The sequence below is a fragment of the Scyliorhinus torazame genome, chromosome 13 (assembly GCF_047496885.1).
Source record: "Scyliorhinus torazame isolate Kashiwa2021f chromosome 13, sScyTor2.1, whole genome shotgun sequence".
In the NCBI taxonomy this organism is placed as follows: domain Eukaryota; kingdom Metazoa; phylum Chordata; class Chondrichthyes; order Carcharhiniformes; family Scyliorhinidae; genus Scyliorhinus; species Scyliorhinus torazame.
In genome coordinates, this window is record NC_092719.1 from 114,178,625 (window position 1) to 114,190,394 (window position 11,770).

The following is an 11,770-nucleotide window of genomic DNA, read 5'->3' on the forward strand; positions in this document are numbered from 1 at the left end:
TATTATTAAGGCAGAGCTAGATAGATTCATGATTAGCGAGGGGATGAAAGGTTATCGAGGCTAGGCAGGAATGTGGAATTGAGGTTACAATCAGATCAGCCTTGATCTTATTGAATGCCGGAACAGGCTTGAGAGGCCGAATGGCCTACTCCTGTTCCTAATTCGTATGTTTGTAATTTTGAGGGGTCTGGCCAGAGTAAATAGGAGGGACCTATTTCTGTAAACCGGCCAATAACCAGGGGTATCAATTTAATTTATTTGGCGGAAGGATTAGATGGGAACAGAGCAATTTTTCACCCAGAGGGTGGTGGGGAGTTTGGAATCCACTGCCTGAAGGGGTGATGGAAGCAGTAACCCTTATCCCATCGAAGAAACAATTTTGTATGCACTTGATGTACTGTAACATACAGGTCTGTGGACCAAGAACTGGGAGGTGGGATTCGATTGCATAGCTTTTTGTCTGCTGGCAGACTTGGTGGGACAAATGGCAACCTACTGTTGCATAAGTCCTTTTAATGTTTCTCCGGCAGCTTCTGTCCTGAGAAGACTGTGGGATCAGCTCCATCTCAAGTGGGACCTGCTCCAGTTCTGAGCAGCTTTTTGACCTCTATTGAGGTCTGCCTAAGACCTGGACTGGGATCCAATCCATGTCTCAGCTGTGATGTCCTCGCTGCTTTCTTTGTGACTGAGTCTTGCTGAGACATGGCTCCATGGGCACCCATCTTCATTTGTGAGCAGAAACAGTGAGTGTAGGACAGGCAGTTCATGCGCTTGACCAGACTCAACCTCATTGACCACCGGGTGGAGATCGGGGCAGGGATTCTGCCTTATCCTGGGATGCTGAAGCTGTAACCCAGGTAGTCTCCAACCTGCGACCTTTCTAGTCTGTGTGGGTCATTTTCGTGATGGATTTCCAAACTGAGTCATGGGGAAACTGTGAACCATCATTGCAATGACACATAAGGGTTTGGGGTTTGTTAAGAAGTATTGAGAAAACCCCTGACCTAAATATCAAGTGGATTTCATAATGAGCACTGAAGGCTACAAGATGTTGCAAGTTCCTGAAAACTTACCAACAAATTCAGCCAGTGACAAAGTTGTGTCAGGTGTTCAGAAGACTCCCAGTTTGCACCAAATGCAGAAGTCACAGGGCTTAGTTATTGTGCTTCTAACAGCACAAAATGGATATGTCTTTGTTACTGGTTTCATTCCCAAATGGCTAATGTGTCCTTTCAATGGATAAAGAAGCCCAGAAAAGCATTGGAATATACCCCAGTGAGTAATTTGGGTGTAGGTTTTAATAATTTGCATTTATCATAGTTGTGTTAGTGTAGAAAAAAATATCCTGAGGTGCTTTACAGGAGTGTAACCTGACAAACGTTGACACCAAGACAAAGACAGCAGGTAACTACAACAAACATGCCAGATTTTTCAGTCCTATTTGAGGAGGAGAGTGGTAGAGCAGAGGCAATTGAAACAAGAGTAGGCCTGTTCTGCCATTCAACCAGATCATTTAATGTGGTGTACATCCACACCATTCTCCTGCATTATTCTGATGTCCCTTGATGTCTTTAATACCTAGAAAGTAAAGTACACGAAGTCTTACAACACCAGGTTAAAGTCCAACAGGTTTGTTTCGATGTCACTAGCTTTCGGAGCACTGCTCTTTCCTCAGGTGAATGAAGAGGTATGTTCCAGAAACATATATATAGACAAATTCAAAGATGCCAGACAATGCTTGGAATGCGACCATTAGCAGGTGATTAAATCTTTACAGATCCAGAGATGGGGTAACCCCAGGTTAAAGAGGTGTGAATTGTATCAAGCCAGGACAGTTGGTAGGAATTCGCAGGCCAGATGGTGGGGGATGAATGTAATGCGACATGAATCCCAGGTCCCGGTTGACACCGCACTCGTGTGCGGAACTTGGCTATAAGTTTCTGCTCGGCGATTCTGCGTTGTCGCGCATCCTGAAGGCCGCCTTGGACAACGCTTACCCGGAGATCAGAGGCTGAATGCCCTTGACTACTGAAGTGTTCCCTGACTGGAAGGGAACATTCCTGCCTGGTGATTGTTGCGCGATGTCCGTTCATTCGTTGTCGCAGCGTCTGCATGGTCTCGCCAATGTACCACGCTTCGGGACATCCTTTCCTGCAGCGTATGAGGTAGACAAAGTGGCCGAGTCGCACGAGTATGTACCGCGTACCTGGTGGGTGGTGTTCTCACGTGTAATAGTGGTATCCATGTCGATGATCTGGCACGTCTTGCAGAGATTGCCATGGCAGGGTTGTGTGGTGTCGTGCTCACTGTTCTGAAGACTGGGTAGTTTGCTGCAAACAATGGTTTGTTTGAGGTTGCGCGGTTGTTTGAAGGCAAGTAGTGGGGGTGTGGGGATGACCTTGGCAAGATGTTCATCGTCCTCAATGACGTGGTGAAGGCTGTGAAGAAGATGACGTAGTTTCTCCGCTCCGGGGAAGTACTGGACGACAAAGGGTATTCTGTCGGTTGTGTCTCATGTTTGTCTTCTGAGGAGGTCGGTGCGGTTTTTCGCTGTGGCGCGTTGGAACTGTCGATCGATGAGTCGAGTGCTATATCCCGTTCGTACGAGGGCATCTTTCAATGTCTGTAGATGTCGGTTACGCTCCTCCTCCTCTGAGCAGATCCTGTGTATACGGAGAGCTTGTCCATAGGGGATGGCTTCTTTAGTGTTTAGGGTGGAAGCTGGAGAAGTGGAGCATCGTGAGGTTATCCGTGGGTTTGCGGTAAAGCGAAGTGCTGAGATGACCGTCCTTGATGGAGACGAGTGTGTTTAAGAATGCTACTGATTTTGGAGAGTAGTCCATGGTGAGTCTGATGGTTGGATGGAACTTATTGATGTCATCGTGTAGTCGTTTCAGTGATTCTTCGCCGTGGGTCCAAAGGAAAAAAATGTCATTGATGTATCTGGTGTATAACGTCGGTTGAAGGTCCTGTGTGGTGAGTAGGTCATCGACATGGATACCACTATTACACGTGAGAACACCACCCACAGCAGCACCCTGAGCAGGAATGTGGTTAAGGCCGAGCAGAACTGAGGTGAGGAAAATTAATACAGAAAAGTTTCTACGTGTCATTTGTGGTGGGTTTTGCTGGAAGTTTCCTGGTGGCTCTGCCGGCGAGTCCCCCACTGCTATCTAACGACGCGTTTTTGGGCCCTGGGGAGTTTCTCACCAGTTTAGCCCACACCTTTTTTTCATCACTGTGGAGCTGAAAGATTAGGCCGCCACTTTGAAAGGGCGCTCCAAACTCTAAGTGAGCTTTTCGGCCCCCCCATACCACCCACCCATGGACAGTGTCAACCCCACCCCACACACATGGGCATTAGCTCCCCGCTCCCCCCCCCCCCCCCCCCCCCCCAAGTGAGGACACCCCGCTATAGGGTCCCCACATGCCACCCATTTCAGTTTCCTCCGCATCCCCTTAAAGACCCCCCCCCCCCGCAAACCTCCCAGAGGCCCCTTCTTACCTGCCTTGCACTCCCCCACCTTTCATACCTACCTGCCATCCTCCTTTCATGAGCATGGCTCCCCCCGGGCCCTGACCCTTGTCAGTGCCACCCAGGCACCCTTGTACTGGCACCCTGGCAGTGCTCCTGCTGGCTCAGGCGGTAGATCCCGGGTGGCCAGTAGGTACTGGATAAATAGGCCTTGAGTAGGTTTAAAGCCTATATACGCGATTGTGACTTGTGGGCGTTTGTGGCCGGGTTACCGAATCTGACACCCCGCAGGACTTTGGTAGATCCCGCGAGACATTGTGGCTATCTGAAAGACCATGGAGGCTTCACCTGGAATCTACTGGCCATGTCGCATTTCCATTGTGGCGCGGTGTGGCCAGTAGATTGTACACATCGTGTGGGATAGGATGTCAAGGACAGAGAGTAGAGTTCTGGATAACATTGGAGATTTTGTAAGAGGGTGTTTTGCTCAAGTCCAACATGACAACCTAATGATGTGGGGAAGCGTGGAGCGTCATTGTTTCGTACTGATTGAATTAAATAAATTTGTTCATAAAATGTCTGCTTATGAAATGAAGAAGTTTTGGCATTTCTATCTCACCGTACTTTGCCGAGTGTTTGCTCAGTTCACCGTTGCGGTGTTTGGAAAAGCATGCGTGAGGACATGAACGAAATGAAAAGAACAATATCTGGGTAGTATGTCATCCCCGGGCTTGGCACTATTATATGAATGACTATTGGGAAGTGTGGAACAACTCTGAAAGATAAGGGATATGGGATCGACTTGTAGGAACAATCCATCCTGCTGAGCTTGAGAAGATAGTCAATGGTGTATTCTAAATTTTAAAGTTTTTTTTTTTTGCAAAGATGTACTTTATTCGTAAAATATCTGAAAGAACATTACAAACATTTCAAAATGGCCATCAAACACTGTGCAATAGTACTCCGGTTCTCTACATACATCATGTTGCACTCTTGAGGTGCTTCAATACAGTCAAACAAACATTACAGAGATTACAAAATGGTCATTAAAAATGTTGCAATGGTATTTATGTTGTGTACATAGATCAAGTTGCACTGAGGTATTTCAATACACATGTGATAAATGTAATATTCACCGTATACATTCAAATTGAGTCATACAGCCCAAGGGGATTCTGTACAATTCCCCTCCCCTCAGTTCACTATGACCGAAAGGTCTTAGACAGCGACCTCTCCCCATTGCATCTCTGCAATTCCCGGCCCCAACTGAAGTTTTAAACCCACAACCTTTTGATGGGAATAAGTTGACACAAGGAACAATCCACCTTACCTACCTTTGGTTTGGATTGTGTGAAAAAGTGCTGGAGTGAGGACAGTAGCAAATTTGTATAAACTTCCTGATACTATCTATCTGTCCACTGATATTCCTGCTGCTGAGAAAAAGGTTGGGTCTCTATACCAGGAGGCATATTTCAGTTGGCATTGATTGTCCTATGGTACCTTGCCTAACTGTCCCTATTCTTCATGTTAGAAGGCGAACAGTGAGCATCAGCTGACTCACTGTGGGTGACAGCACATTAAATCCGATCCCGATCTAATCTGCACCTTTAGCCACTACCCAGCACTTAGATCAGGCATCAACGGACAGCAGGTATAGGAACTCTGCCATGCTTTCACCTTCCATACCCCCATTTTACAATGTAATCGCAGAGTTTCAGCAAATTGCTTTACTGCTATTTCACATCATAGTACGAAGTCTTACAACACCAGGTTAAAGTCCAACAGGTTTGTTTCGATGTCACTAGCTTTCGGAGCGCTGCTCCTTCCTCACCTTGACTTTAACCTGGTGTTGTAAGACTTCGTACTGTGCTCACCCCAGTCCAACGCCGGCATCTCCACATCATTTCACATCATAACAGTTTAAGATGATTTTTCTCTTGTCGGCTCACCGATGTGCTCGATGAGGTTCTCTGAGTCGGTGGCTGTGCATTGCTGGGGGCGTGTTAGAAGCCAGAGAAGATTTCCAATTTTGACACTAGGTTAATTTCCCCCTTACTGGCAGTGTTCATTCCCAGGCTCTGGAAACGTCTCCAGTGCTGGTGGGAAATTAGAAGTGAACCATTTTGTTTTCTCAGCATGAAAACTAGGTCACCTTTGTCAGGGTTGGTCTTTACATTTCCTGCCTCTGCAAAATATTTGCAAAATCTCCCCCTCACTTTGAGAACTGTGTTTTATTTTGAATTGAGAATGCCCATGTGCCAGCCATGAGTTTCTCTGATATGTTGCAGGGTAAATTTGGTCCATTATTGTGAACTTTGGCCAGGTTGAACAAGGAGCCTGATGCACATGAGGACTATAGTTTGTGCTTCTAACTTGCTGCAGTTATGGACCTGTGTGCTCCACACATTGGGGTTGCTCCTGGAATGCAGGACGTGCAAGTTTTAGCCACAAGCAAAAGTTTAGATGAGTTGGTCTTTGAGCAACTGGACATCAGTTTGCCAAAATTCACAAATGTCTGGTGAGTTGCACATGAATCTGTACCCTAAGGTTTTGCTGTACAATGTGCTGGCACTTTGATACATTTAAAAAGCATGAGTTAGAGTGGCAGACAATGCAAGGAGTCTTAATCTCAACACAGGACACACAGAAAACGGTATAAGATGTTGTGTGGGTATTAAGAGACGATGTATGGTGAGAGGAGTGATTTATTTAGTAATCATAAACCAGAGAGGAAACAGAGATGAGAAAGCGTGCAAACCCAACTAAAGATGCAGAAAATCTTCGCTGAGCTATCAGAGGATTTAAACTGTACCCAGTACCTGCCTTGCCATAGAAAGATTTACTACACAGAAGAAAGCCATTTGACCTTGTCTGTTAAATCATTCTGAAAAATTCCATATTGTGTCGAGGTAGCACTCGGAGCGAGCACATACCAACTGCTACTTCTCATTCCCTAGTGTCCCCATTCTTTTTCCTTTTCAGATTCTGTATGATAGTCCAAAGGCACGTCGTGAAATGGACATGCACTGGAGGGCCTCTAGCACGCTCCATATTGTCCGAATAACGAATGTCTATGAGAACATGCACCATGGAAAGCGGTGTCTCCTGATAGTGATGGAATGGTGAGTAAGATGCCAAGGTCTGTGAGTACAGGAAAATAACAATGTTGAAAAAAGCAGGAGAGAAAATATGATAAATAAAGAAGTGATTACAACTGAGAGGTTGGGGGAAGGGGAAGCTGCCAGTACCTAGTAGCTGTTTCCCTGCCCATGTCCACAGGGTCACTTCAATTCTTGGTCCCCACCTCTTCATTTATATCATACCCCTTTGTGATACCTTCCAGATGCACAAGATCATCTCCCGTGTACACTCATCCCTCTTCAGCCTCCTCAGGCAATTCCAAGTTGAGGCAACGTTTCGCCAATTAAATGTTGCAAAACATTCAAGCAACATGGCTTCCAAAGATGAAAATCCTGCCTGATCTAGCAGCGAGGTTATGCTGGAGCTGTATAAAACTTTGGTTAGGCCATAGTTAGAGTATTGTGTGCAGTTCTGGAATCCACATTACAGGAGGGATGTGATAGCACTGGAAAGGGTGCGGAGGAGATTTACCAGGATGTTGCCTGGGCTGGAGAGTGTCAGTTATGAAGAGAGATTAGATAGACTTCAATTGTTTTCATTGGAGCAGAGGAGACTATGGGGCGGGAGACCTCATTGAGATGTATAAAATTGTGAGGGGCATAGATAGAGTTGACAGGAAGAAACTTTTCCCATTGGTGGAGGGGTCAATGACCAGGGGGCCTAGATTTAAGGTAAGGGGCAGGAGGTTTAGAGGGGATGTGAGGAAAAACGTTATTAGCCAGAGGGTGGTGGGAGTTTGGAATTCACTGCCTGAAGGGGTGGTGGAGGCAGTGAATTTATAACATTTAAAAAGTATTTAGATGTGCGTTTGCGATCCGGGGGCAGACAAGGCTGTGGACCAAGTGCTGGAAAATGGGATTAGAATGGTTAGGTGGTTGTTTTTGACCGGCGCAGACACGATGGGCTAAAGGGCCTTTTCTGTGGTGTATGATTCTATAGGTGCGATTTAAGGGCTGCATTGCACTTGAGCGATAGCGCAACAAGGCCGTTTAATTGCAGGAGAGGCCAAAAATGAGAACCGGGCTGGACGCCAATCTGTGTGCTGTGTGCTATCTAACTGGCCCGCTTCCCGCCGTAGCGTGGCAAGATCTAACGGCCTCCCCAGCAAGTGGTCACACAACGCCGATCAGTACACGTTTTCAAAAACGTGAAGCTGGCAGGAGGGCTGCTGCGGGGACCCGAGGTAATGAGTAGCCATCATCGCTCGCAGGCAAAGAGCCCGGAGGCACTCTGGTTGCTGCCCTGGTACTCGTACAGAGGTTGGGGAGCTACCGGGGGGTTGGCCTCGATTGGGATGGGACGCCATTGGGGGTGGGGGGGGGGAGAGGGGGGTAGGGGGAGTTGCGGAGCTGGGATGTGGCCGCCCATGGCTTTTGGGCGGGAGGGATGCGTAGGTGGGTGTCTCGGCGCCTGCGGGTCCACTATGCCAACTCCTGTACCACGTGGTCCCGTTCATCGGGCAACTCCAGCCCCTGCCCGTTTGCCCCATGGACCACCTATACCTCCCACTGACCACGATGGCCTCCAGTTACGTGGCTGAAGGTTACGGTAGCACAGTGATTAGCCCTGTTGCTTCACAGTGCCAGGGACCTGGGTTCGATTCCTGGCTTGCGTCACTGTGCGGAGTCTGCATGTTCTCTCCGTGACTGCGTGGGGAACCTCGGATGCTCTGGTTTCCTCCCACAAGTCCTGAAAGACGTGCTAGTTAGGTGAATTGGACATTCTGAATTCTCCCTCTGTGTACCCGAACAGGCGCCGGAGTGTGGCGACTGGGGGCTTTTCACAGTAATTTCATTGCAGCGTTAATGTAAGCCTACTGGTGACACCAATAAAGATTATTATTATACCAATTGGGAATTGGCAATTGTAGTTTAGTGAGTACTTCACACATCCCCAGTGGATTCCCGTGGGTAGGCGTGCCATATAACAAGTGGGAGTTATTGCCTAGCATCCCAATCAGATCGTGATGCCTGGACACTGTGCCTGACCACTGCAGGAGGCAACGCCTAGGACGCAGTGGCCAGTACCCGAACACCCATGGGCTGTGCCCCGGTTCCGGAAAACTCTCCATGACCAGAGGGTGGACGTGTGTACCCGGGTGGGGACCAGCGCCCGGTCCAGGTAACCTTACATGCGGGTGTCTGAGGTATAGGGTCTGGGGTCCCAGGAACCCGCTCGGCGGCCGGAGGTGCATGGGCAGGATGTGTCGGGTGTGGGGGGGGTGGTAGCAATGATGGGTGATATGGAGGGTCGCCCCACTGGTTGTTATTCTCACACCTTCACCAATCCCTTAGAGATATTGCATGGGAATGGATGATATCTTGGGTCCCACAGAACTTGCTCTAGTGGTGCTGCTGGCAGGCCAGACTGGCCAGACGCCAGAGAAGACAGCGGCAGCCGCATCGACAGAGGCTCAAGGGAGCGGCCCATGTGCAGGGCCACATCCCCCGACAAAGCCACACCTTGGACACCTCCACCCATGCTGCCGATGTTGTGCACCAAGCTCTCTACTGTCGCTGCCACCCTAGCAGCGTTGGCCTCAGTGCCACGCATTACCGGCGCCATCTCCTGCATCTGGAGCCTCTGGGACTCATCCAATCGGTTATGGACCTGCTGAAGTGTCGCTGACATCCCCTGTGAACAGCAGACGTCCGATTGAAGCTAATGAGCTACATTAATTAATTAATCAGTAGATCCCTCCAACCTGTTTCACATTATTTACAATTTGAGCATTTTGGGGCCCAGTTCTGATAATTCTGTCCAACTAAAACAGACTCTATCCCGAATCAATATGAAGATTTTAATTGTCTTTAACTTAAGCCATTTTCCCACATTTTTCTCTCCATTCATATTGTTTAGTTAGCACTTTTAAATCACGTTTTGTATTGTTCAATGTGATTTGCATTTATTCTGAATTTCTATACACTCTGCCTTGTGTCTATTTGTCTTTGACCGTGAGCTTGAAGGACCGAATGGACTCAACCTTTGCAGCATTGACTCTAATTCTGTTCTAATTTTTCCTAATGCTTTGGTCTTGAAGCGAATATTTGGTTTCTCTGAACTTTGCTATTTGTGAAAACTCTGGGGCATTTTTGCGCTACATATTCACAATCTCCCAGTCCCATAGCCTTTCTTTCATCAAATTGCCCCTTCTTTGCTTTTCATCAGCCACTCTCTATGCACTCTCTCACTCTCTTCACTAATGAGGCCCCCTTTTCTCTCTCTTTTTCTCTCTCTCTCTCTCTCTCTCTCTGTATGTCTCTCTCTCTCTCTCTCTCATCATACTTTTCCACCTCTTCTGTTATATATTTTTTACCATTGTTAATTCTTCACTTTATTCCTGACACTGCCTTTCTCTATGCATTCTCTCACACTCTTAACTAATGAGGCCCCCTTTTCTCTCGCTCTCTTTCTCTCATCGTGCTTTTCTATCTCTTTCTTCTGTTATATACTTTTTTCCATTGTTAATTCTTCACTTTATTCCTGATACTGCCTTTCTCTTCTCTCCCCCTGTTTCCCTGGATGAACAGGGCACTGTTCTTTCGATGTATTCAATTGGCCAGCTTTGTGTGAATCACTGTTGTTTAGTAGCTCTGAGCTCACCTCAACAACAATATGGGGCAGAGAAAGAAAGATTTCCATACATTATGGAGTTCCTGCCAATGGTCTACTTTTGAAGTGTATGTAGTGTTACAACATAGGTGGGAAGGGGTGTTGTGATATGACTGTACCGGTAAGGAATTCAAGTTACTTTCATCACTGCTTATAATGACCTTTATTCAGGTTTAAAATGCTAATCTTAGACTCTCACTTCTCCCTTTCAAACTGAACATGAATTTCTACCAAGCTATGGTGGCTCCTTTACTATGAGCTAATTGATTCATCCTGAACCATTGCTCATTACCAGTTTCCAAACAGCCTGCTCCCTGGTTGGCACTAGAACATACTGTTCTAAGAAATTGATCGATTACACTTATGTTCCAGGCTACCTTTGCCAATCTGACTGGTCTAATCTATGTGTAAATCAAAGTCACCCATGATTATTCCCCCCCCCCCCCCCCCCCAATAACGCACATCTATGTCTCTGTCAGCCTTCAGGCTAGGTTTCTCCGAAACCTGTCCACCCACCATCACTGTTTCTTGTCCTTCATCACTAGTCACACAGGGTCAACATTCCCATGAACTCCAAATTCTTCAGACATCACTGGTTCTCCATTCTTCAGTATATAAACTTTTTTTTTTTAAATAATTTTTTTATTAAGGTTTTCATAAAATATCAATAACAAAATGAAAAAAGAACCCAATAGGGTTAAGTACAAAACACAGTCTAGAAAAGCAACCCTCCATACCACCCCCCCGTACATAAATAATAAATTAACATTAACACCCCGACTTAACACAACAGGTATATACACCCCCTCAGACCCTTCAGTGTAAATAACAAAAACAAAAATACAGAAATAAAGTAAACCCCCCCCCCCCCCCCCCCCCCCCCTGAGCTGCTGCTGCCATTGACCAATGTCTACCGTTCTGCCAGAAAGTCTAATAACGATTGCCACCACCTAAAGAACCCTTGTACCGACCGTCTCAAGGCGAATTTCACCCTCTCCAATTTAATGAACCCCGCCATATCGCTGATCCAGGATTCCACGCTTGGGGGCCTCGCATCTTTCCACTAAAGGAGAATCCTTCGCCGGGCTACCAGGGACGCAAAGGCCAGAATTCCGGCCTCTTTCACCTCCTGCACTCCCGGCTCCTCTGCTACCCCAAATATTGCGAGCCCCCAGCCCGGTTTGACCCTGGATCCTACCACCCTCGACACCGTCCTCGCTAAGCCCTTCCAAAATTCCTCCAGCGCTGGGCATGCCCAGAACATATGGGTGTGATTTGCTGGGCTCCCTGAGCACCTAACACACCTGTCCTCACCCCCAAAAAACTGGCTCATCCTTGTTCCGGTCATGTGTGCCCTGTGCAGCACCTTAAACTGTATGAGGCTGAGCCTCGCGCACGAAGAGGAAGAGTTCACCCTCCCCAGGGCATCTGCCCACGTCCCTTCCTCAATCTCCTCTCCCAACTCCTCCTCCCACTGACCTTTCACCTCCACCACCGTGGCCTCCTCCTCCTGCATCACCTGGTAAGTTTCCGAGATCTTCC

The 11,770-nt window shown here is 47.4% G+C and overlaps 1 protein-coding gene across 1 annotated transcript in view; it reads left to right on the forward strand.

Annotated features, from left to right (window-relative positions):
• LOC140388242 (MAP kinase-activated protein kinase 2-like) overlaps positions 1 to 11,770 on the forward strand; it is a 136,093-nt gene that overhangs the window by 83,197 nt on the left and 41,126 nt on the right. The window contains exon 2 of the mRNA XM_072472077.1: positions 6,458 to 6,597. Coding sequence (XP_072328178.1) covers positions 6,458 to 6,597 — 140 coding nt within the window. The remainder of the gene's footprint in view (positions 1 to 6,457; positions 6,598 to 11,770) is intronic.